The sequence below is a fragment of the Prosopis cineraria genome, unplaced genomic scaffold (assembly GCF_029017545.1).
Source record: "Prosopis cineraria cultivar Desert tree isolate PC_DT_omini unplaced genomic scaffold, ASM2901754v1 PC6, whole genome shotgun sequence".
Lineage (NCBI taxonomy): Eukaryota > Viridiplantae > Streptophyta > Magnoliopsida > Fabales > Fabaceae > Prosopis > Prosopis cineraria.
Window position 1 is genome coordinate 3,112,612 of NW_026555337.1, and position 27,073 is coordinate 3,139,684.

A 27,073-nucleotide genomic window follows, 5' to 3' on the forward strand; every position below is an offset into this window, starting at 1 on the left:
ACCGGGCTGAGTGGTTGGGTCAACAATATTAGGTGGCAACAAGTGTGGGCCCTTCTATCTTGTAGTTCAAAAAATCAGGCTGAAAGCCTAAGCAGATTACGGGCTTTAATCACCCAAAAAAGCCTCGGCCCAATTCGGGAATTTTTACACAAAACCGTCAAACGTTTCACACTTTCACTTTCAGTTTTCGTCACCATAAAAATAAGAGGGAACAAATGTTTATCAATAATTAATCTAATTAATTGAATTTGAAGGTGGGGAAAAAGTGTCGACAAGTTGCTAAGGAGTTGAATTTCAACTCAGGACTGGGGGCCTACCAGGGAAAGCGTGACATTTGACAACGCCCTCCACCATAACCTGAAGCGATATTTTCACTCGCGTTACAGTTCAATTATTCAAACCATCATTCCAATCACAAACAAAAATTCAGAACTCGTCAATAATCTAAATCTAGACTTAGTTCCATCATAGTCGAATTAAATTTCAAAAAATAAAAAATACAGGTAAAGTACGACATTTTTACAACTTATACATCCACTAGACTAACTAATAATTTTCTTGATGTAACTGATTTCCCGGAAGTTATGACCCTTCAATGTAAGGACTTAAACCCTGTTTAATGACAATAAAGCAACCCTTAAAAGAACTTTTTCTCTAATTGACTTGTATTATCCGGACTCCTTTTTTAATTAATATCTCATCCCGTCAAACTCATCTTACAAAGCAACCAGTTTCTGTCCTGTACTACATATCCAGACTGATATAATTTCTTATGATTTCTTTTTTTGGCATCGTCTAAATGTGTATGAATTGACCATACTGAGTGGTGCAACAAAATTTTCATCCATAAAATATGAATTCACAACTTATTATTAAAAAAAAAATCAAATTCCTCTCATTAGAATGCTCATGAATTTAGGAAAGTGTAACTTTTAATCCTAAATTTTTTCTCAATTATTGGTTCAGTTCTTAATTTTAATTCAAAAAAATTTAATTATTTAAGTTCTTGAAACAATTCAATCCTTATAATTTATTAATTTATAAAATTCATTCTTTTATGATTATTAAATTAATAAATTAAAATGATTGAATCGCAAGAAATTAAATTTAAAAATAAAATTGATAATTGAGAAAAAATTGTTGGGCCAAAAATTATATTGTCCCAATATTTTACACGGATAACCAATAAAGTCGCGCACCAATAATGTTGGGTGGCCTAGGTGGAAAGGAGGCGGGTCATTTGACCGGTATTGTTACCCACACACCGTCTCACTCTGGCTATTCTGCGCCAATTTAGCAAACCGACTTTACCCCATCTTCCAATGTATTTTGATCTGATGCTCTGAGACTCCAACCGCACTCCCAAACTAAGCAGATGAGGCACCAGTTTTTCTTTTCTTTTTTTACTGTCTGATAAGGACCTTCGAAGTCCGTTCACGACACGACTTTATATCTCAATTCCCAAATTCTCAATGTGTCGGCCAGGCTTTGACTTTGTTCGTTAACCCCAGAACTGATACGTCGTCCATCTTCTTCTCTTGTATTCATCTGATTCCACCTTTCAGCTTCTTCCTAGTTATGCTTTTCTCATCAATTTTGGAAACTGCTGTTCATACCTTTCTTGTTGATATTTGTTTGCAGTAGTAGAACTATCCGTCATCTAGTTTTGTTCTTTTCACCTTCGTAAAATGAGCCGGTCGCAACTGTTTTGCATCCTACAGCTGATGCTTTGCAATCCATTTGTACTTCGAAGTGAGAGGTGGGAGAGAGAAACAAGTTGTGGGTTTCACTGCCTCTAACTTTTTTCTGCTCCTTCAGCCGCACGTATTGCATCTGGCATCTGGATGTCATCACCAAAAACATATGAGTGAGGATATAGCTTTCATTTTTATTTTGTTACTATCTATCACTATGTTTTTTCACGCACAACATGTCTTTATCATCATGAAGCGCAGGAGAACATGCCTGGTTGGCTGATGGTTAGGGTGTGCAAGATAATTTAATAAAAAAATTATATTTTTTAAAAATAATAATTACATTATAGAATTAAAATTATAGTAACATAAATAGATTGATGATCATTTTTCTTTTTAAAATTTATAATGACTATGTTGATATGATCTTTTATGTAAATTTACTCTTCATATCTTATATAAATCATTAAATTATTTTATATCTAATGAGCTTTTGAGCTTGACTATTTTATTTAGTCTAAAGGGGACAAAGGATCAAGAATAAAAGATATAAAGTTGTGAAATTTTATATCATACTTGTAATATTTTTTAAATTGAAGGGGTGCATTTGCCCCCTCACTACCATGTGGCTCCGCCATTGGGGGAGGGGGGGGACCTGCTTCTCCATGGCTTTCAATTTTCTTTAGTTTTTTGGTTGAGTTCACTTCATTTACTATTCACTCTATTTGAAGTCTCTTTCAAAATATAAGACATTAAATAAATTTTATATTTTTTTATTATATCCTTACCTTTTGTGTGTATTATCTTTAAATACTCTATACTTAGATATGTGTTATTATAAACTTTTGAAAGAGCATAAATGAAAAACATATAAATATTTTTAGGAAATAAAGTTTCATTTCTCATAAACTCATCATAAATAGTGAATTAATGAACAATAACATGAAAAAATACTTCCTCTGATTCAAAAAATAAGTATTTTTTTTTACTAATATTAGTTCAAAATATGAGTAACTTAGTACATGTAAAATAAAATTTCTTACTTTTCTCTTATATTTAATAACCTAGGTCTTTGTGTAAATGTACATCTCACTTATCATAAAATACATTAGTAATTAGGATTAAGGGTAAAAATTATATATACATATATATTTATGAGAATGAGGGCATGTTAATTTTTTTTAAAACATTGCTCATATTTTGGATGGAAAGGAGTATGTAGAAAGAGGGAAGGACAAATTACATATTAATAGTAGAAGGGATTGACATCTCATACTATTAGAATGCAACACAGCCTCCTAGTGTAACGGGGCACAATCTTAAATAACAAAAAATCACATCACAGATCAAGGTATTCCTTGGCAATCCTATCTGCCACGATATTAATCTCTCTTGGGATGTGCCGGAACTTTAACCGCCAATTCCTCTCTTGGATGTTCTAATCCTTGTTAAGACTGGAGCAGCAGTTTTTTCTCTTTTCTCAAAATCATCAAGAGTATCACAGCCTCCACAGCCTGGGCGGCGAAGAAAATCACCCGGGGAGGCCGACAGTTGGGCCCAGACCCAGTAGGCTCACCCGGGAGGCTCCGCATTACTCCCTGCCCACTTTTTCTGTGACCCACATCTACACGCAGGCGCTCCGGTGTCCTAAGATGCGTCAGACAAATTTCCACGTGGCAGTCACTCATTAGAGGGGCCATCAAATCCCACGTGCTCGTCATCGTTTTCCTCACGTGGCCTCTCCCCGGACTGATGAGTGGCAGACAAGGGGGTACGTGCATCTATCCATCACTTGCATTTCCGTATCACCGGCAATAATTTGAGCTCCTTGAATCCATATCCCTCTCCCAAAACCATCCAAATTCATTGCCCCCCAAATATTGTGAAAGTATTATTATTTAATGTGTTTTTTTTTTTACTTTTGATATTAGAACTTTACACTTATTTTTTTTATCATATCCACTAAGCTTTATAGTATTTTTAAAATTAGGAGCATTATTCTTGTATTGAATTATTGTGATCATGCATAATGTATTATTATCTAGAATTAGAGTAAGGAGAATGGAGTGAGCTCTACAGCCCAACCTATCAATAAGTGATGAGTTGTTTGCAACTCAATTTAATGATGTGCCTATTTAGCCCACCCTGTCCAATCAGCAAAAAAAAAAAAAATGGTAGGTTTCCTTTTTTAAAAAGGTACAGTTTTTATTTTTTATTTAATTATAATAATAAAAAATGATTGTTTTACATTTTTTGAAGCATTACTTTATGTTTTAGAGTAGAAACTTAATTATGTGCACATATTTAACAGTTATACAGTTAATTCAATCACATATTTCATCAAAATATATAAGCAACTTAAATTTAGACCATAAAACTTTGTAATTGGATTAAAAAACATTAAATTATCAAAAAAGAAAGCATCTATAACATGTATTAGCATTTTTCTAACCTGCCGGGACGCTAGCATATTCAGCTCGCCGCACTCAACCCGTTACTTGTGGCAGGTTATTTGGGTGGTCTTGTATTTCCAACTTTACGTGTCAAGTCAATGCAGCTAATTTAAAAAAAAAAACTCGCATGCCATATTATATCCTTGTACTGGGGACATTAGAAATTCAACAAATCTGTATCTATCTATCATATATATATATATATATATAGATGACTGGTGATCTATTTTATCCATCTATTAGAAATTCAACAAATTTGTAACACTATTTATTAGACTCTATTATACTTGCTAATCCATGTAAATTAGTTTTGTATACAAATTCTATCAGTTATGATGTTTATATTAGCAATTTCAGTTAGCTCAAAACCAATGAATTATTGTTACAGTTTTCCCAGTTATTCATATACTTATAAATCCGAAGAAAGTAAGTTCAACGTGAATGTCAAAAGCAACATAAAAAAACAGACTGCAATATACATTTGTAGGAGCATCCTGCCTGTCTCCTGCTAACCTTTTCTCTCTATATATATTGAGGGAGAGGCGGGGAGGGGGGGCACGCAGCTTAGTTTAAGTATTTAGATTGGTAGGTAGGAGCTGAGGATGCCACTGTGGCCTTTATCTGCATTTGCACCTGCACTTTATTTCTTGCCTCTCAACTTAACCCTAATTATCCAAATCACACCAGAAACGCGCCATTAGGTTGAGCCCTGTATAATTAGGTGCAGGTGCATCTGCAGATGAATGCTATACTGGCTCATATAACTCTTCTTCTTCTTCTTCATGCATTTCTGGACGACGAAAGGCTTGACTCTTCAACCTTTTATATTCATCTCTTTTGTAGGTTAACCAAGTATCCAAGCATATAAACATATCATGGAGTTGATAGGCGCGCCCAACCTTGGATCTGTCATTTCAGGTTCTCTCTTCACTAATTAGATCTACATTTCTACACTGCAATCATATTGTCGCACTCTATCCAGGTGAATTTATATATAGTTCCCAGGCTGACCTACATTCAACTCATGGAGGTAAAGTCGCGTATGTTCGTCAGAAAATTTTGAATATCTTTCTCTTCTGTAAAGATGACTGGTGAATGATTTAATTGGACCATCAAGTCTTTTTTTTATGTTCAGTATTTGAAATTAGTGTTGAACTAATTAATTAAACATTATCAGCACTCATGACAATTTTTTTTTTAAAATGATCTCTTGCTAGTTTTAGAAAATTAAACGATGGAAACATTAATCAACGATTTCCGAAATGGACTTCAGGTGTTTTGAGATGAAAATGCTGATGCATATCTAAGCTGTTACTATAGGGGGCTTTAATTTATATTCTTTTAGGGCCCATCGATATTGTGTATTTCACTGAGAAGTTCTCTACTTGTATGTGAGACGTATTATATACACGAGAGAGAATGATTTTAGACACAGCATGCATGTTTAGGTAGCTGAAATAAGATTAGTTGCTTCTTTCAGTCCACTTAGTTTTCATAAAAGAATCAACGGTTCCATCTCTGCAGAAGAGGCTAGCTCTTATAGAAAGTGACACTGGTTCGTTGGCCATGTTCATAGTACATATATAAGGGAAACACCTGCATATACGATCGAAATCTCAGGGGTGTGTGTGTCTCTCTCTCTCTATATCGCCGTCAGTTCATCTAGCTTCGCCATGAATCTTTTTGGACATCTTTATATACATGTCTGTGTATGTCTAATATATATCTCGCATGATTAACAAGACTTTCTAAATGCCTTGATTGAATCTGTTTGACCCATTTTGGCTTTTGAAAATTATCTACCCTTTTCTTTATGCTCGTTGTGAACAATAAAAATACTAGGCGTGTTAAAAACGTTGAATCTCGAATGATAATAAATGATCTTCAAACTCCTTTATCACAGTCTACCTAAATATAAAAGATGCAAAAAAATTGAAATAACAAGCATTTGATTTATTGAAAGTGCAAGATACAAGATCGTAAAAGTAACAAAGCTAAAATGATGCTAAAAACTATTTGAAAATACAAAGTACAAAGCTAAAAGTATAATGGGTGTCAGTGATTGATTGTTGTTCAGCCCCTTTTCTAATTTGTAACCTTCTCCTTCTTTTATAATGCCTTAGCTGATGCAACTGTTCCTAAAGGATTTGGAACTCGTTTACGCAATATTAGAAATTCAATATGCACATTGGGTGAGATTTATGACACAATCTTCCTATTCGCAATGCGTTCCATTATTAACTATGAGCCCATATCCTCAAGATATTTATGAATAATGGCCATGACTTTACAAAATTTAAGACTTGTGGAGAACACGGTCTGTTGTGAGATAATGATCTAGCTAAAGATACTAAATCTTAAAGGATTTAAAGACTCATGCTTACTTAGTCAACTTATTCCATTATGATCTGGACTGTCTTGTTGTTAGATTGCTTATTAGGCCTCACTTTTCAATTATTCAACCTATTTTTTGTTATAGTCATTGTAAATGACATTTCAGTTTTAATCCAAACACTTTAATTTCTACTCAACTCTCCCTCTGGAATGGAATATAAAAGGAGATTGTTATTGAAAGATTCAGTAGTTGCTCATTTGGTAAATGATTTCGTGTAAGATTATTCTCTCCTGGGATTGAGATAGTTTTGCATATAAGAGAGGACGTGGGGATTAGATAAACTAGGCATTCAACTATTATTTTACTCCAAAATCTAGTAATTGTTAATGGCTTTGAGGTACTCCAGCACCTGCATATTTCAATGGCAAAAAAATTGCCATAATATCGTTGTGAGAGCTTTTGTCATTTATTCTATTTACAACTTACTGTTGAAAATATACAATTGCCAGAATTTATCATCGCTGAAAAGTAATGCTAATATACATTGTTGTGTCTCACTATTTTATCGTAAAGCTAGAATGAACTTATAATATATTATTGTGTAATTAAATATATATTATTAACTAAACAAATAGACATATATATTAAATATTAAATATTATAAAATATTGTTACTATCATTAAATACTTCAATTTAATTTTTTTTATTTATTAGAATTTTGACTTATATTTTTTATTTTGTCTTAAATAAATTATAAATGTAATTGATACAATATCATTTATATTATTTATTTAAATTTTTCTATAATTCTTGAGGTTATTTTATTATTTATTTTAATATTCATATTTATAAGTATAATATAAAAATATTTAAGAATAAATAATAAAAATACTCTGACCATACATTAGATCATAATTATTTATTTTTTTGGCTTGTTTTAATCAAAAGTTTATTTTTACTTTTAATTAACAATAAGTCTTAAGTAATGTAATTGACTTGCTTTTACATTATATTTTACTTTTTTTAATTATTTTTTAATTTTAAATGATAATTTAATAAGAAAATTATACACTATAGTATCTAATTTTTTTTATATTTATGTCTCAAAATAGCATCAAACAGACAAATCATATAGCATCACATACATGACTATATTTCATATATTCTAAAAATTAAAAGTAAAATTTTAGAATCTATTGTTTATTTTCTATTCGTCTTCCTCTTCCCTATTATTAGCCAATAAATTAGGAACCTCTAAACCAACATCAAACTTTAAAGTTATCGATATTAAATGTAAAATTTGAATTAAAAAATTAGATTGATTGAAATATCATTCTATGGCTGAATAAATTAATTATCACATGTCTAATTACTATAAACAAGTAAGTATTGCTTAAAATATCAATTCAATCATAAACATTTGAAAATAGAGATTCATTCTTACATTATATGCATTTTAAATTAAAATATCAAACAATATATTTGTGAATGAATTTATTACTTTACATAAAGGTGTGCATTAGTCAATTTAATTAGATTCAATTTTAATTGATTAAAATTAATTAATCAAATTAGCCTAAATAGTTGGATTAAGTCAAACTGAACATTACTTGATAATAAAAGTTGACTTAAAATAATATAGTTTGGCTTGATTATTTAATCCAGCTTATTAATATTAAATAATACATTAACCTTATCTTAAAATAATTTTATTATTTTAAAATATTAATTTAACCATAAAATATATTAAATGAAAACTAATTATATTATTTTTATATATTCATCATAAAATTATAGTAATACAACGAAATTAATATCTTAAAATGTTATGCATTGTATTAAACAAAAAAAAATAAAAAAAATATGATGATAATATTTAGTAACTATTAATTGTTATAAAAGTCAAATTCATTGCTGATTGTGAACTCATAAGTCGTTGTTAAAACTTTGACTTTCGATAACTCATCCACTTGTCGTAGAAAATTACATTTTCAATGGCAACTTCAACTATCGTCATAGAAAATCAAACTTTTTGTAATGACTTTTAAAGTCATCACTGATTGTTCACTTTTAGTGGTAATTTTTTAGAGTTGTTGTTAAAAGTTGTTGTTGAATTTTTTTTTTTTGGTACTATCTTGCATATTTTCTCCTAGCTAGCAGTTTTTTTTTCCCCACTTTCACAGATGTTTAATATTTAAATTTATTTTTCCACTTTGTCAATAGAGTTGATCTAGCTGTTTACGTCACTTTTCACTATTAGAATTATTCTATGATTTTTGAAGAGGATTATTTATCAATATTATTTGTTATAATTCAAAGGGATAATACTTGCATTAATGGATCAGAGTTGAAGGATGGGTTTCAGTGTTTTGGTCGAAATAGCATGCTCACTCTAGTTTCCACTTCATTTGCATGCAGCTTGAAAATGAAGGTAGTTCCAGAAAGCACATAAAAGTCCAGCACAACAGTACACTCTCAAGAAGAAAGGAGAAAGGGAAGGGTATTCAAGAAGGCTTGCGAGTTAATTGTTAATGATCTGCTTATGATCGATAATTCAAATTCAAAAAACAGCAGCTAACAAAGTAAATCCTTGCACGATTTGTTGCCCGAGCTGTCTCTCTCGTAGTGTGTATAATGTCAATTAATTTCAGTGGGTTCTAAATTAAAGGAGCTGGAGCTGCAGGACTATGTATTTATTTCTTACTAGCCAAGATTCAGTTTTAATATACTTCTTCTGTCCTTTTTATAAAAAGATTTTCTTTATCTTTTATACAAGTCATTTTTTCTCCTTTTGTAATAATATTTTATATACAATTCTAAAACTACCTTCTAGTAAAAATTTTTTAAAAAAAAAATGTAACATTTTAATTTTTTTAAAAAAAAACCTCTTCCCATACATCAAATAACTTTTTTTTTTGAAGTAGGAACAAAATTGAAAAGTAATTTATTTTCAAGACAAATTTATCATTCTAACTAATTCACATTGGTTTTGATAAGTTAGTTAAAACTTAAAAGTAACTTATAAAAATTAAAATTTAATTTTTTTTAATGAAAAACTTTAAAATTTAATACGCTTTCAAATATTTGTGGGGATGATTCCCAACTATTAATTATACACACACACCTGTTAAACTTTACTTTTTTTGTACATACAATCCTTTTAAATTTGAAGTTATATGCAGATAACTCACCTAAATTTTAAGTCATATATAGATAAATAATCAACAAAACTAATAGTAGGGGATCTATTTGTATGAATACAAGAGTTTAGGGGAATTAATTGTAAAGTTTCAAACAAAAAAAAAACAAGAATTGTTGATTATAAAACTAACCGCAGATAGTTCGTATAGAAATAAAACATCAAAAGATCCAAATAAAAAGAAATTAAGGGCTAATATTTGCATGATTCAAATTTAATTTATTAAACATTTTAGTTAGATAATATTTTTAATATTTTTATAGAAGTAAAAAATAAAAATTATCAAAATCAAATTTCAACTATTTAAATAATTTAGGCAAGTAAAGAAAAAGGGTATTCAAAGACCAGGTTTGTAATCAACCCAATGCCCAATCTTGATGAGGCTGGGTTACTAATTTTTGGCCCAAGAATCGATCTTACCCAAACTAACTTGAGAGTAAGACAAGACCAGGTTTGGTCACAAGATGAAGCTTGGGTTACAAAACTTCCTTATCTCAAGACTAGAACCTGTTTGATCATAGTAAAATCAAACCAATTTCCAAAAACAACAAAGCCTAATATCCAAAAATAATAAAATGTAGCATATCACATGAGCTCATAATTGAAGTGGAGTCTTGTAGCCATTTCTTATATACTTTATTTAATTTTTTTATAGTTTATTAGCCATCAAAGAGAAGCCCAAACCCTATGGTCCCCACTGTTATCAATATATTAAGCACTACAAAAATTGAAACAAAAGTTGTAGATCAAGTCAGGCTATTACTCTAATAGTCAAATGAATGATCATAAAAAAATATTTTTAAGCAAAAGGAACCACCTTTGCCCCACCCCTCCACCAAAACATACTGATTGTATAAAAAATAGATATCATTTTTATGCAGCATTAACCTTTCTTCGCACAGTAATAAACAAAATAAAAAAGAGAGAGAGAGATGTGAAGTAGGGGGGATGGAGAAAATGACAGATAAGAGAGTAATAGAGCAAACTAAGTTCGACGCATGCACAAGTGAAATGGAGAGGACCGGGTTGAATCTTGGTCCAATGTCTCCGGGCAGGACCGGGTAGATCAAGTTCTCGAGTTCTTTGCACAGGCCTTAAGAAAATTGCAATCAAAATGCCGTGTTTGTGATATTAACTAAATTTCCAAAGTTATTGTTGACCTTTACTCATCTTAAATTTTAAGATAAAAGTATAAATTTAACTGTAAATTATTTTTTAAAAAACATTTAATATCATATACTATAAAATTGTGCAAAATAAATTATAACTTATTTTTTCGTAGCACCCAGCACCTCCCAGAAATTTTAAGCCAATGAACGTTTATTGTCATGGCAGTACCCGGCCCGAAAGGTACAGGTGGCTATAGATTCATTTAATTTGATTGTTGAACAGGTAGATATGAGTAAATTCTTCCCCTGTGAAGAAGAAATATATCCAGAAATTAATCCCCGCCTACCACCTTCACCGGCCCTCCATCAATTTCCCTTTCGTCCCCCGCACCAAAAATATGAACATCAACCAAAGCTGCAAAAGAAGAAGGTGAGTGAGCACATCACCATGAACCCTATCTAATTTCCCTTCACGGTCCTTTGATTTCAAGGAATGGCCAGTGCAAACATGAACACTGTCATAAAGGTGAAGTCGATTATTTGAATCTTCCGATCCTATCAATCAGAGCCATTGTGACCCGGTAGCTCGGCACAGTGCTACAAATGGCTATCATGGTTTGAGCTTTGACGATCTTGAAGACCTCTTCAATGGCGCTCATTGTCTTCACAATCATTGAGATACCTCAATGGCGATCTTGAAATTACACCTCAAAATACCTCAATCTCATTATCATGCTGTTGAAGAAGAGGTTCAGTAGCGGTCATTGAGAAGCACTGTATCTCAACCATATTCAACTTGCCTCTAGCTTGACTCACGCTCCTAATAATACATTCTTATTGTGAAAAAAATCTAGCACATAAATTCGAACTACCCAATGGAAAAAAAAAATTATGCACAGTTGTCTGATTCTCTAATTGTCCCTCTCTTCCCAACACCAACAAACACAAAAGATGTTGTCATTGGAGAAACATTAAAATTATGCAGAACCAGAACACAACAAAGAAAAAAAAATAAATAAATAAACAAAGAATAAGTGCAAAATGAAAAAAAATCGAAGAAGCAGAGCAACACAAGTGCAGAACGAAGAAATTAATTGGAGCAGAATGGAGAAAGAAAATAGAAAGGACGCACCTGGTTTACGAGCACAAATTCAAGCTAGGCTCTGTGGAAAAGATGCACGAAGTCCAAGACAGAGAAGAATGGAGGCACGGTCAAAAAAGATGTGTGATGTAGAAGAAAATGGAAGCAGATTGTTGAAAAATTGAGGTTAGGGTTTTCACGTGAAGTGAACACTTGCTTGCCCATTCATCTTCCGCCTCAGCCACATGGACACCAAGTGGACTAAAATGCACCACATGTATGGCCATGTAGCCAGGGCTTCAGTCAAAAGATTGGTAAACTAATGTCCGTCTTTTCAAAATTAATGAGACGTTGGGTGCTCTATTTAATTAATAATTTATTTTGCATTACTTTAACAGATTCTTCTTAAAAAATAATTCAAAATTTAATTCATACTCTTACCCTAAATCTTAATTGAGTCGAATTAGACCCGGCATGTGCGTATTGTTTCAAATTTTCTCAATAATCATTTGATTCATTCCTAAGATGTATTTATGAAAATAATGTTAATCAATCCACTGAGATCAACAGGAACTAATAGCAATCCAGTTGACTAGTTGAGTTGTGAAATGGATAAGGTTATCGGCCTTTCCTTTGTGTCCTTCCCCCCCCTTTTGGGCCTTGTGGTGTATATTGGATACTGAATTTTTGATTCCCTCGCACTAGTAAAAATTTGAATTACATTCGCTCCCAAAAACATAGGTACTGATACTTTCAAATATAGTTTATTATTATAAAAATATATTTACAAGTCATTATAGTTTTTTTTAATGAAATTTTTATTTTCTTAAAATTAATATCCTTTAATTATTTTAAAAAATAAAATTAAGAACTTTTATATTTTTATTAAATGATTATATAACTTTAGAATAAATTACATAATTTTTATAACTCAAAATTTATACAATTAAATTCTCTTTTAATTATCTTTTACACATATAAAATTTTTATAAAAAAATTAATAAAAAACACTGCACTAAATTATTTTTTTATTTTGGCTAAAAATATTAAATTAATTTTCCTACAAACTCCAAAGTATTTTGGTTTGAAAAATTAATAATTGCTTATTAATTTTAGTGTTTATTTGATTTTCAGTTTATATTTGACAAAACTCCATTTAAAGAATTCAATTATTTATTAAATTTAGCAAAAATACATTACAAAAGTAATTTGAATGTACTTTTAAAAGTTACACAAACACACCCTTAACCTTTCCAAGTTAACATGTCTAATAAATCAAATTATAAAGGTTTAATTAAAATAAAATAACTTACAAAGATCTAATTTAAAATTGAGACAAATTATAAAGACTTGTAAGTTAATTTTTCTTTTACTAATTATATACAAAAAAGAATTTGTGCGTGTTGGGCCTTTAAAAATGTTAAATAAGTCTCAAAATTCAAAAGATATTTATAAAAATATATGTTTGATCTACCTATTTCTATTACATAAAGCACTTTGAACTACCTTTTCGAAATCAAGAAGAGGTGTTTAAATTATTAAATTTATTTAAAAATAAAGTAAATTTTTAATTTTACCGTATTTAAATGAATTTTTTTAAAATCTTCTTTTCATTATTTCTTATAATTAATGAGCTTAAATAAGAATAATATTAAAAAATGTAATAATACTTCATCAAGTATCTTACATTAAGGATCAAAAAATTACTCTAAAATGTACCCTATAAAAGGACCAGAGAGATTATAATTTTTTTTATCAATGACATTTTCAAATCAATAATATTTGGAATGTCCTGCACACCCTTATGAGCATGAGCTGATGAGCATGAAATCTTCCAGATCGCTTTCTCCTGCCTTTTTTTTTTTTTTGTTTCTTCATCTTTAGCGAGGAAAACAATAATGTTTAGCATATTTAGATTACATTTTATTATTGATATTGTTCGTCAATCATCATTGAAAGCTATTCGTTCATGAATATTAAAACTAAGTCATGATCGTTATTTTTAGTAATCATTGAAAATTTTACACTAATTCAGGCCTGAATGAATATTTTTATGGTCAGTAACTGTTGAAAACAATGTATTTATTTCTATTTACGTCGACCACCACTATTTGTTGATGATACTTTTCCTATGTTTATTTCTAACTTTATTTTTTAAAATAGTGAATTAATTGCATATCGTTAATTATTTCACTACTCTATCTATTCTGAATTATAATATATTTTTAACTAATTTGAATTTTAATAAGTTAGTTAATGACAGTTAGAATCATGCATTTTAATCATGTTTATTCTTATTTAATAAATTATCTCTATTAAAAAAGAACTTTCTTTTTCATGACAAAAAATTCATGTGAATTGAATCTCAAGGACTTATTAAGATAATGACATGTTTCAAGACTCTACGAGCATTTATAGATATACTTATAGATCGCCAACTAACATTACCAAGTACATTCTTATTTTAGAGTATTTTTTAAGAAAATCATAAATATCTAAAATGTTGATAATTTTACTCAAGAAAGGAGTGTGTCAAAATGTGCTGCACCAATTGAGTTGGATGAGACCGAAAGTCAAAAACCAAGCCTGTATTATTCTTTCTTTCTTTGTGAGATTTAACGTCAATTTTTTGAATGATCTAAGTGATCTGTGAATTTAACTGTGAAAGGGCTGAATATATGAAAAGTATGCCCTTCTTGCGCCGCTAAAATAGTTGATGCGGGTATACACTGAAATTTAACAAGTGAAAATAACAAAGTATAAAATTATTGCACATTATTTTAAATAATGTTGCCAGTTTTATTTTTTTATTTATTTCGTAAAAATCATTTTTAACACAACTCACTGTGTCTTAAATTGTCCATCGCTGTGTCTTTCTTTTTAAACAACGAGTTGGCAGTGGCAGGGTAATTAATTTGATATTAAATAAAAAAAATAGAAAGATGAAACGTAACGAAGCAAAATTGAGAGAAATACGACGCCAATTCTCCCATCCCTTCGGTTCAATTTTCCAAGGAGAAGCGTTATGTGGTCCCCCAACTTAAGAGAAGAAAGCCAGAGATACTGCTTTGCTGCCCACCAACGTATTTGCATCCTTTTTCCATCCCACAAATGAAAGGAGAACGTGATAGTTTACTATAACATCATACTTATTAGTACCAAGTAGTAATACACAACGCTACTATTTAGCTAACCTTTAAACATATTTTGAATTTGACTTTTAATGGCATAGTCATTAACCACACTATGTTGAGGAGGAGGGGCCTTCTTTGGTCCATCGTCCATTTATTCTCATATTTTGGATCGTGCTTTCTGAATAAGCTCTCTTCTGAGAATTTTTCCAGAAGCTGTCTTCGGAACGGCGTTGATGAACGTCACCCTTCGCAGTCTTTTGTAAGGCGCAACCTGCAAACCGAAAGAAGAATTAATGTCAACTCAACGATGCACACCAAGCCAATAGTTTCTAAATTGATCAACTGACCACAGAAGGTGAAAATGACATACAGTAAACATTCTGCGCAGAGGCATTACAATTTTATGCATATAAAAACTACTCCTAAAGTCCTAGCCCATATTTTCCTTCATTGACCAAAGAATCTGTCAGAGACCGGTTCCAGTTCCACGTAAATTTGGTTGAGTTCATGCTCATGCATGACTTCAACATTAGTGGAGAGAAAAAGCTTACACACAAAAGAACCATAAATGATTGGAAGATATAATCATCAATTTTCTTCATAACGCAAGCATTTCTTTAAATCTCCAAACTAAAATTCTCGGTTCCATGAATTTCCATCAATGTGACGTAGTTAAGGTATCTTAATTTTACGAGTGCTGAATAGTGACAAGGCTCATTCTTCAGATTCCTCTCACCTGATCAGCAATAAACTCCTGAACGTCTTCTTCAGTCAGTGAACTATTGGGCGAACGAACAACATAGGCAACAGGGACCTCACCGGCCTCAGCATCAGGATACCTGCAGAAAGGAAGTAACCCACTCAACTATGAGTGCCAACGAAAGATAACACAAAAAGTGCGCATTTATTATTAATTCTTATCGCCAAGTGAAGCAGGTAGAACTAAATCATAAATCCTCTATGTGGTACTTACGGGATGACAACAGCATCCATTATCTCAGGGTGAGAAACAAGAAGTCCTTCAAGTTCTGCTGGTGCAACCTGGTTATAACAGCAAGTCGGATTAACACATAATTCCTCAAGAAAGCTTATAGGAAAGGAAGTAGAGAAGAGAAAGAAAACCCAAAAAGAAAGACGAGAGAATGGACTCTCCGTTGATTAACTGGCAAGACACCCTCTAACACCCTCACCCATCCCTTATATAGCCACATGTTACATCCCACATTTAGGAGGGCTTTGGATATATAAGCAGGTTAACCTTGTAGAAGAGAAGGTAATGATACTTTTACCACCCATGGATGAAATTGCGTGATCCCCTTGGATGGAAGGAGAGAGACGTATGCTACCCACTCCGATGGGTTAACCTTTAGGGGAAAGAGCAATAGCCCAATGACAACGTGGTATCAGAGCCAGACTCAAGTTTGCCCAATCATTGGGCCCCTCTAGTAGACCACCAATGATAGGGGCATCATGGATTGGCTGGGAGAGCTATTATGTCCAACATTAGAGGGATTTGAAAAAAGTCCTAGCTTTATAAGTGAGTGTGATGCATATCCCACTGGGTTAATTTTGTGGGACAAAAGGTAATGATACTTTGATCACCCGTGTATAGAATGGTGTAGTCCCCTTGAATGGAAGGGGAGGGAGGTATGCTGTGCACCCCGACAGGTTAACCTTTTGGAGAAAGAATAATGGCCCCATGACACACAGCTCACTAACAGCTAATGTACTAACAAACTAAAATCATTGACATCTAATTATCATATAACAAAAGTGACCATATTTTAAAAATAAAAAATAAAAAGTCCAGGGGCTAAATGATGGGCCCAACAAAATTGAATGCACATTATCATGATCCCCAATTTAACAGTTGACTATACGCAATTAGAGTGCTCAAACCAGTTTTTAAAGAGCCAAAACAGAAAATTAAGAGCCTATTTGGTTTTTGTTTTCAAAAATATCTTTTTAAAACAAAAAAATTAAAAAAACTTGTTTGGAGGAGTATTGTGAATCTAATTGTTTCCAAAATTGTTCTCATTTTCTGTTTTTAAAAACTAAAAAAAATATAAACATATTAAATCAAACTACAGTTACCTTGACCGATAATTATCCTAAATCACCACTATTAATTGTTGATAACCATCACTATTGACCAATTTGTTAATTTTGAAATTGTTTTTAAATTAACAAGACCAAACAGATTTTTTTTTTTGGTTTTGAAAAACAATTTTGAAAACTGTATTGCAAAACAGTTTTTAAAAACGAAAAATGAGAATAGAAACCAAACAGACCTTAACTTTATGAACTCAAATACTAAACTGAACCTAAAGACTTCCATCTTAGAGGAGGTTTCAGATATGTGCCAGGTATTTACGTACGTATGGCATTCAAGGTATAGTATTCTAAGTTGTATACATGGCAGTTGGGTTACGAACCTGAAAACCTTTATACTTGATGAGTTCTTTGATACGGTCAACAACATAAAGTTGCCCTTCCTCATCAAAATATCCAAGATCTCCCGTATGCACCCATCTCATTTTATCTATAGTTAATCTGGTGGCCTGTGGATTGTTGTGATAACCTGAAAATTTTTTTTGTGACACTGGTATTAAATTTCACAACATCAACTACCAAATATAAAAATATTGCCAAACTGCTTTTGAAGAAAAGCGAAGCACGTTCACAACTTTTAAATCTTGACAAAGTGTTGAGCAAATCAACTACTTAAAAATTGATGAACAAAAGAAAATAGTTAAAGAATCTGCAAAAACCATCAAAATGGAAACTGTTAGCGCATAGTTTACAGAAAAACTCTCCATCCAGTAGACAGCAAACATTTGTGCAACTTGATAGTATGGTAGAAATATGTTACTAAACAAGTTAATCATATTTCAGAATCCAGACCTCTTTTTCTTAGTTCCAAAATACCAACATGCTCAATGACCTGGGACTAGGAACTGTAATATTCCTTTATTTCTAGCAAAGGGAGAGAACACCAATGTAGAATTGAATAAAATGGATTTAGCCCGTGTCAGTCATAAGCAGTGCTAACTGACCAGATATAGCATAGTTGGACCATGATTGTTATAACAGCAGTGACAAACCTGTCCAGCTTAAGAATTCTCAATGCTACGGTTTAAGATTCAAGTTCAGTGAAATATGGTGACATTGATCAATCCCACTGTGACAGTTTCAGTCAGCTAAGGGTTAACTAACTCTACCTTGCATCATATTAGGACCCCGTACCCATATCTCACCCAACTGACGAGGAGGGAGGGGCTTCAACGTATCCACACTGATTATTTGAGCCTCAACTCCTGAAACAAGCATTCCTGCTGAACCACTATGACGAATACCCATTGTTGAATTCTCCACGGAAACAATGCCGCAAGTTTCTGTCATACCATAGCCCTGAAAGCGCAAGAATAAGTCCCAGATAAAATAATAAAACACACCACGCAGAGAATTTCATCAATCGCCGCCCACCTTGAGCTACAACTGGCTAAAAGACCTCACTTTCTATATTAACGTTACCAGTTCGTTTTAACGATGCATTCGCGGAATGTTGTCAATTTTAGTGAGTTTCAGGTAATATATCAATGAACTTTTTCATCAAGCGTCCACAAGTATTCCTTCTAATTACTCAATCAAAACATAGCTGAGTTTTTTTTTTTTTTTCAAGTTTAAAATTCAAGAGTTAGACAAAAAAGAAAAAAAAAAGATCAAAAATTCAAGAGGCTTTCACTTAAGAACAGCAAGTCCAAAGATTTGACGAGGATAAAAGAAAATTCATCTCACATCCATCACCTTTGGATATGAACAGTCTGTTTTATAAATGTAGTCCACAAAAGATATCGAGTTTATGATATCAAAATTTCCTGTTCGAATTAAGCTCAACCCAACATAGAAGTCACCTGCATGACCAAAGTCTGAGGGAATTTTTTAGCACACTCTTCCATCAATTCTTTTCCCAGAGGAGCAGCTCCGGAACCAATTTGCTTCAATGACGAAAGATTATACTTCTTCACCACGCTCTGCTTTGCCAGAGCAAGGATGATTGGAGGCACAACCCATAAACGAGTCACGCTATACTTTTCAACCGCCCTCAACATCATTTCGAAGTCAAATTTCTTCATAGACACGACCGCGTTGCCTCTCCGAAGCTGCGAGTACGTAATGATTGAGAGCCCAAAAATATGAAACATCGGGAGAACGCAAAGAAAGACATCGTGTCTCTCGTTAGCCAACTCGTCATCCATGCCCACCATAAGAGAAGCGGCTATGAAATTCTTATGCGTGAGAATCACCCCCTTACTGACACCCGTAGTACCCGAAGAATAGAGAAGCACCGCCGTATCGCTCTGTTTGACATTACTGGCCGGAAATTCCGTGGGAGAACCGGCAAACTCGAGCAATCCATCGAAGGTCGTAATCTTGGAATTCGACGCGACGAGGGAAGGGGTCTGTGAACCCAAAATCACCGAGGGGAGATTGAAACCCTTCACTTTGTCCCACAATTCAGGGACGGTGATCAGGAGCTTGGGATTGGAATCTTTCACCTGCTTGGAAACCTCCGCGACCGTGTAGGTAGGGTTGGCGGTGGAGGCTATGGCGCCAATGGCCGCGATGCCGAGGAAGCAGACGGGGTAGAGGATGGTGTTGGGCGCAAACAAGAGGACGACGTCGTTTTTCTTGATGCCAAGGTGGAGAAAGGCGTGGGAGACTTTCACCACCAAGGACTTCAACTGACCGAAAGACAGAGTTTGAGAGGAATCGGCGTCAATCAAGGCTGGTTTGGTGGGGAAAGAGGCGACATTTCTGAAGAGAAATGAAACGAGAGAGAGGTTCTCGTCCCTGGGAATCACGAGAGGGGGCCTGAGAGACCTGTAAATTCCATCACGGCCATAACCAGATCTCTGCATTGTTCTTGACTAAACAAGAGCCCCGTCGCTCGCTCGGTCGATTGCGTGGCATAGATATAGGCGGAAGGAGAAATTTCGCCCTTTTCTCTCGCGCCAAGATATTTTACACAGAAGTTGCACAATCTCATGGAGCGTTTCCCCTCTCCACCGCACAGATAAATTTCAACCGTTCAAATTTAATTTAAATGGTTTGAATTTAATATTTTTAGTTTTTATTTTTAATTTAAATTTTTAAAATAAAATATATGTAAAATTTGTATAAAATTTTAATAAATAAGCCTATTAATTTAACATTTTAAATTTAATATAAATAGTTTAAATTTAATATTAAAATTTTTTAATAAATTTATTACTTTATTTAGAATATATCTGTCTTTATTTAGTGTAAATGTAAAAGGCAGGCTTGGCGACATTGGTGGCCCCTTCACATTGTCCTTTGCTTTCGCACGAGCTCCTCCTTTTGGTAAATCAGAAGTTCCTCTAAAAGATGTTCTGATTCAAGAATTAGAATAGGACTACACAAAAGACTGAACGGAACTGGACTTTAACTTAACCTGGAGTTTGATCCTTTTCATGAAAAGGACTGGATTAGGTAACCCGTAGTTCAGTCCGGTCCCATGAAAACTCGAAATTAATAAAACTGGACTTGGTCCATAGGACTGGAAGACTGATCCTGTTAGTCCAATACTCACTTGGCCTTTTTTTTTCTTTTTTTTTCTCTATGATGACCAATAATCTGTTTCAACTTAACAAATTTAATTAAGATAATAAAAATACTTATAATCATAATAAATCCATAATAATTTTTAACACCAAGAAAATAATATTTTAGTTACAGTCCAAACTCCAAATAATTTAAATACATAACTTCAATAAAAAAATCAGAGGAAAGACCGAAAATAGACTAGAGGAAAAAAATCAGCAAGAACAGAAGTAATAAAAATCAGCGCACAAACATGTTCCTTCAAAGTTTGAATAGATCAAGATCAGAGTGCAAAGTGCAAGGCAGGGGCTAGGGCTTTGGCACACTGAAGAAATTGAGAATGAGAGTAAAGTTAAGTGAGTGGCTGAGATGCTAAGTGCTGTTGAGTAATAGTGTTGAGGTTTTTTTTTCAATTAGAGTGCAAAGTGCAAGGCAGGATTAAGACTTTTTTTTCTAAGACTTATTAATTAATAATTTATAAATTAATTTTAATTATATTAAAATAATTATATAGGACCAAACCGGACCACTTAGTCTAGATGCTTGGTCTCTAATCTGGTCTTCCTAAAAAATTAGTCCTATCTTTTTGGTATTTTTGGTCCTATAGGACCAGCATTTTACAGGACTGGACAGAATCAGATTTTCATGGGTCGGACTGGACCGAACGAAACCATGAGACTTTTGCACAACCCTAAATCAGAGTCAGAGTGTGCCACTAAGACCAACATGAAAAGCACGCTCCCTCTCATTGGCCGCCACAAACCTCGCGAAACTTCCACCTCCTTATGACCCCCTTACATTACTCCACTTCCCTTCCCGCCGCTCCCTCCTAAATGTTTTAGCCTTTTAGGGTTTAATCCAGACACTTCTCCTCCGGCACATTGTCACTGCTCGTCGATTTCAATACTCCATTCCATGGACGACGTCAGGGCAACTTCCGCTTGGGTCGCCAGCCACTCCTCTCACGTACTCGTTGACTCTGCAAGTTATGTCGTGTGCCTCAACAATGATGCTCCTTCTGCTTTTCTGTGTGGTGGAGATTATGCAACAATTTATCTAATGAGAGAAGCATTTTCGCCTCCCCACCACACAGATAAATCTCAACTGTTTAAATTTAATTTAAATGGTTTGAATTTAATATTTTTAGTTTTTATTTTTAATTTAAATTTTTAAAATAAAATATATGTAAAACTTGTAGAAAATTTTAATAAATAAGCTTATTAATTTGACATTTTAAATTTAATATAAATTGTTTAAATTTAATATTAAAATTTTTTAATAAGTTTATTGCTTTCTTTAGAATGTATCTGTGCTGTCTATAATATATCTAAAAAATTAATTTAAATTTTTAATATTAAATTTAGATTATTCATATTAAATTTGTATTGTTAGATTGATAAAAATATTTAATAAAAAATTTTAAAATTTTTTATATATTTTATTTTAAAAATACAAAATTAATAATTTTAAATATGGACGGTCTAAATTTACCTTTACTTCGATTGAGAGGCAAGAGAGGCTTCCCTCAACCTAATTTCATCTGCATTTATCTAAGCTAGCGCCTTGCCAAGGTCGAATCATCATCAGAATATCAGCCTCGCTCCTCCAATGCCTCGCTCCAATAGATTTGGTTACTAATGTAAAGAGTCTAGATTTAATATTAATAATGATATTAATTGAATAAATTAGATTAATGACCTCAGAAAATAAAGTTCCTGTCAATTATGGATTATATTTTTAAATACTTTAGAATATGATCTATTCATAAAATCAATTAGATGTGATTTTTCTTTTTTATCCTTAGGATAAATATATTATTAAAACAACATATACACACGGTAACTAATATTCAATTGATTGAATCGTGCGTTCACAATCATTATTTCACTGCAGGTGAGGGAAGTCTCATATGCCAATGCTTCTCTCCTCTCCCCCTCCGCCTTTCCTAAGTATATTACAAACCTATGATTTGACATTGAAAACTAAACTCCATCATCAGATTCTATATTTTGCATTGTGTAATTCGAAATCTAAATTGAAGTTGTCCTATATTTTATTTTTTGAAAGTTAAAGAGTATTATCTATCGTTGAATTGTCATCGTCTTTATTTATCTAGATAATATTACCACTAAATCAATAAATATTTGTTCATAACCTGTTAGAACTAAATTTGTTATCATTGATCATTAAATTTGTTTGAATTACTAACAAAAAAAAACATATATTATTCTCTCACTATTCATGATTTTTTATTTTATTATTTTAGATATTTGATTTTCTATGATAAGTTAATATGTCTATAATTTTTTACAAACCTAGTTTGATCTGTTTTGGATAAATAATTATATTGGTTTTTGTGTTTTTGATTTACAATAATATATTAATGATAACTTACAAACACCATTTAATATTGTAAATATGAGGATACTTAACATTGTCATTTCTTATGATGAAAAATGGCATTTGAACAACCATTATATAGATGATTCATTCCTTGAAGTGCTTGTGAAAGATGCAACTTCATATCTTGATGTCATGGAAATTGTGCACAGGAAATTATGGTTGAATGTAAGTTACGAGGTTAAATTGATGGTTTCTTTTGATATTGAAACTTCAACATATAGCATTTTAGAGATCAAGAATAACAATGATTTGATATAGTATTTTAATTTGTTGAGAAATTATAATCTCCTTAACTTTCTGTTGATTGTCTATATTTTCAATGAACTTTTGTCCACACAATAAGTGTTTGAACCTTATCATAGAGGAACTAGTTCTTTAACTTCATGTTCTTCTACATTTACCAATAGTGAGCATTGTAGTAAAGCCTGTGAGTTTTTGCAAATAAACGATATTAAGGAGGGAAATGCATTTTTTAACAAATTAGATTTTCAAAAAGTCTTGCAACTCTTAACTGTGAAGAGGAATTTTGAATACACAACTCTCGAATCAAATGGCTAAAGGCTTGTTGTTGCTTGCATTGTTGATAGCTGTAAATGGTATGCACAGGCCTTAGTAGTTTCTTTTAGTTAGGTTTGAGTTATTAGGTGGTATGTTAAGACCATACTTGTGCTGTTAATGTTATGCATGGTGACCATATGCAAGCAATGAGCCTTATCGTTAGTGAATGCGTGAAGTAAAAATTTTTTACAAACACTTTAAGGTATGAACCATCTACATAACGATTGTTTAAATCTCATTTTTCTTATAAGAAATGACAGAATTAAACATCCTCACATCTACAAAATAAAATAGTATTGGTAAGTTTTTACTTATATGCTTATATATAAGTGATATATAATAGCATATTATTAATATATTATCACAGATCAACATAACTAGATAATCATGCATAAACTTGTTTATCGTTGATATAATATCGCATATCAATAACACAAAAAACACACAATCATTTGCTCAAAATGGATCAAACACAGTCTGTAAAAAAATTCTATAGCTCTGTTTCTCTACCAGCATGCTCCGTTTTGTCGAGTACTGTCGACACCTCTCGCCTTATGTTTGTCTCTTGTAGTTGCAACCGTGGCTTGCTCACATTATCCGCTTCCTTTCATTTTCAAGTTTGACATACTTATTTCTTCCATCGTGATTGTAGCTCGCATTTGCCTATTTTGTTTGCTTGATTTCTCACATTTTCAGTTTGTTCTAGTATTTGCAAAAAAAGAAGTGTTGTAATTTAAAAAGGATAGTTTGGTAAATTATATAACAACTAAATATTAAAAATTTCATTTTTAAAATTTATGAAATGATAGACTATTTCCTTTATTTGGTCTTAAGACATGGGTTACAGTGTGCAAAAGCCCTTAATAATTTATATTTAATATTTAATTTTTTATAAATTAATTTTCCAAGCATATATACTCTAAACAATGAAGATTTAGTATAGATGGTTTAGATCTAATATTAAAAATTTTACAATTGACCATCCAAGTATATTATGGACAATATAGCTATCTACTAAGATTTTTGAAAGTATATTTTCATTATAAAAATTTGGATCATTAATATTAAATCCAGAATGTCTAGATCAAACCATATTTATTAAAAACATTTATTATTTTTATATTTTTTATTTTAATAAAAATGAGAAAACAAAACATTAAACCTAGACCGTCCAAATTTAATCTAGACAACTTAGATCCTACTAATGTGCAATGGAACCTAAAAGGAGCAAAATCGAGTCCTATTATATCAGCAAATATCTAAAACTATTTTCATTAAAGTTTATGCATTTATATATATACACATATATTTGTTATTGTTATATATATAAGAGAATCTCAACAAAGGCCTTCAAAATCAAAATAATAGTATGTTGGCCCAAAACATTCTAAAATTACTCTACATGCCAAGGGCCTCAATGGAAATTAATTTTTTTATCTAATTACAATAATACCCTTATCTTTTATTAAAAAAATAAAAGACCTGCCGTCACTGAAGATCTAGAGCTAGAGCTGCAGTCATGTCAAAGGTCAATCTAGTGCTAACCAGTGGTCAACAATGGATGATATGGAGAAAGGGGTCAACGAATAATTTGAACCCATGACCCCTTGGGTGTCTAAAAGGAGGGTTGCCGGTTAGCACTTTCAGTTATATATAGCAAAATATATATATATATATATATATATAATAAATTGTTTTCACGCATTGATATAATTTGTTGTTCGTCATGGACACATTGTTGTATATATTTAAATAATCACCTATACATATGCGAACATAACTTATTTGCATACAAAAAAAAGTTATCAATTTTTTAAAGCTAACTTTTTTCAAATTTCAAACTTTTTAACAACTTGTTGTTTAAAATTGACATTTTATCAATATTATACTAAATAAAGTATATGTGTGTTATAGTTTTTTTTTCCAAGTATTTTTATTAGCTTTGGTTATTCATGAACATATTGTTATGCATATCAAAACAATCACTTGTATATATGCGAGCATAACTTGTTGATACATAAAAAAGTACCAATTTTTTAAAAGCTAACTTTTTTCAAATTTTTTAACAACTCATTATATTATACTAAATAAAAAATATACAAGCTATAAATTTATTTTTCAAGTATTTTCATGGGCTTTTATTATTTGTGAATACATTATTGTGCGTATCCAAACAATTACTTATACATATACGAACATGACTTATTCATATATAAAAAAATATATCAATTCTTTAAACCTAACTTCTTTCAAATTTTTTAACAACTTATTTGTTTCAAAATTGACATTTTATCAATACTATACTAAATAAAAATATATCAGTTATGAATTTATTTTTGAAAAAATTACATTTAGGTCCCATGGATAGAATTTTATTGTCGAGAGGTCTCACAAATTTCACAAAATAATCTCAAATTTCAAATTCTACGTATTGACAACTTGACTAAAGGCATTGACAACTGGATAATGGTCATTTACGACTTGACGTTGTCCAGTTGTCAATAGTCGTTCTCAAGTTATCAATTCCTTTAATCAGGTTATCAATGCGTAGGATTTAGGACTTGAGAGTATTTTATAAAATTCATGAAACCTCTCGATAATAAACTTCGGTTTGTGAGATTTGGATGTAATTTTCCCTATATTTTTCAAGTTTGTTTATGGGTTTTGGTTATTTATGGAAGCATTGTTGTGTATATCCAAATAATCACCTGTACATATGTAACATCCTGATTTTTATATAATAAAGAAATTGTGGAATTTAGGTTTTGAGGAAAAAATGATAATAATAGGAATTTATATTATTTGAGGTTATTTAAAAATAATATTATGGTTAGGTATTTAATTATGAATTTAAAAATTTAAATTTAAAATCACATAAGCAATATTTAGTTAAGATATAATACATAAATAATTTTTTTATGTGTGTGTTAAAAAAAAGAGAATGTAGAAGGAACAAAAAAAAGGGGAAGAAGGTTGTTGTTTCTAAGTCCCACATTGCTTAGATGAGGGAAGAGAAGAGGTGCCTTCATGTATAAAAAGGAGGGGGTGTGTGCATTAAGAAGCATGAGAGGCTAAGATGCAATTTAGAGGAAATTGCAACTTTTGGCCCAAAAGTTTGAATAATTAAATTCAAACCTATAATTTTTTTTAATATAATTTTGGGACCACAATCCCATTTTTATATTATTTTTCTCTCTTCCTCTCACGTTCTCGGCGTTTTCTCGTAAGGGGGATTATTTTTTTTTCTTCAGGTATGTTCTAACATTCCTGTTTAGATTAGCATTTAAAAATTTATTTAATTACAAAATTAATTTTATAGTTATTTTCTAAATAATATTAGCTTTCTAGTGATATGATTATTTTGTAGGATAGAGTAAATATTCTGATTAGAATTTTTCTATAAGATAGTTAATCTGATGATATGATGGAGTAAAAATATAGGTTAAAACTCTTAGGGATATAATAAATATTATAGGATATT

At 31.7% G+C, this 27,073-nt stretch overlaps 1 protein-coding gene and 1 long non-coding RNA gene across 2 annotated transcripts; both read right to left on the bottom strand.

Moving 5' to 3' along the window:
* Positions 1–10,984: 10,984 nt before the first annotated feature.
* On the bottom strand, positions 10,985–12,108 carry LOC129314410 (uncharacterized). The gene is made up of 2 exons (XR_008594104.1): positions 11,924–12,108; positions 10,985–11,611 (listed from the first exon to the last, which is right to left on the bottom strand). It is a non-coding gene; the product is annotated as an uncharacterized LOC129314410 (long non-coding RNA).
* A 2,831-nt stretch (positions 12,109–14,939) lies between these two features.
* LOC129313651 (probable CoA ligase CCL7) lies at positions 14,940–20,016 on the bottom strand. Its single transcript, XM_054956928.1, has 6 exons — positions 18,921–20,016; positions 18,228–18,417; positions 17,442–17,587; positions 15,980–16,047; positions 15,743–15,845; positions 14,940–15,277 (listed from the first exon to the last, which is right to left on the bottom strand). The coding sequence occupies exons 1-6, from the start codon at positions 19,926–19,928 to the stop codon at positions 15,164–15,166; spliced, it is 1,629 nt and encodes a 542-aa protein (XP_054812903.1). The 5' UTR covers positions 19,929–20,016; the 3' UTR covers positions 14,940–15,163.
* Between the last annotated feature and the right edge of the window lie 7,057 nt (positions 20,017–27,073).

Bases quoted from the DNA above. Each gene is read 5' to 3' on its own strand.
- LOC129313651 (XM_054956928.1), bottom strand. From the start codon at position 19,928: ATGCAGAGATCTGGTTATGGCCGTGATGGAATTTACAGGTCTCTCAGG. The intron at 18,418-18,920 runs GTGACTTCTATG...TTGCGCTTTCAG, and splicing joins CTCAGACTTTGGTCATGCAG to GGCTATGGTATGACAGAAAC. The intron at 17,588-18,227 runs GTAGAGTTAGTT...AAAAATTTTCAG, and splicing joins GGGTCCTAATATGATGCAAG to GTTATCACAACAATCCACAG.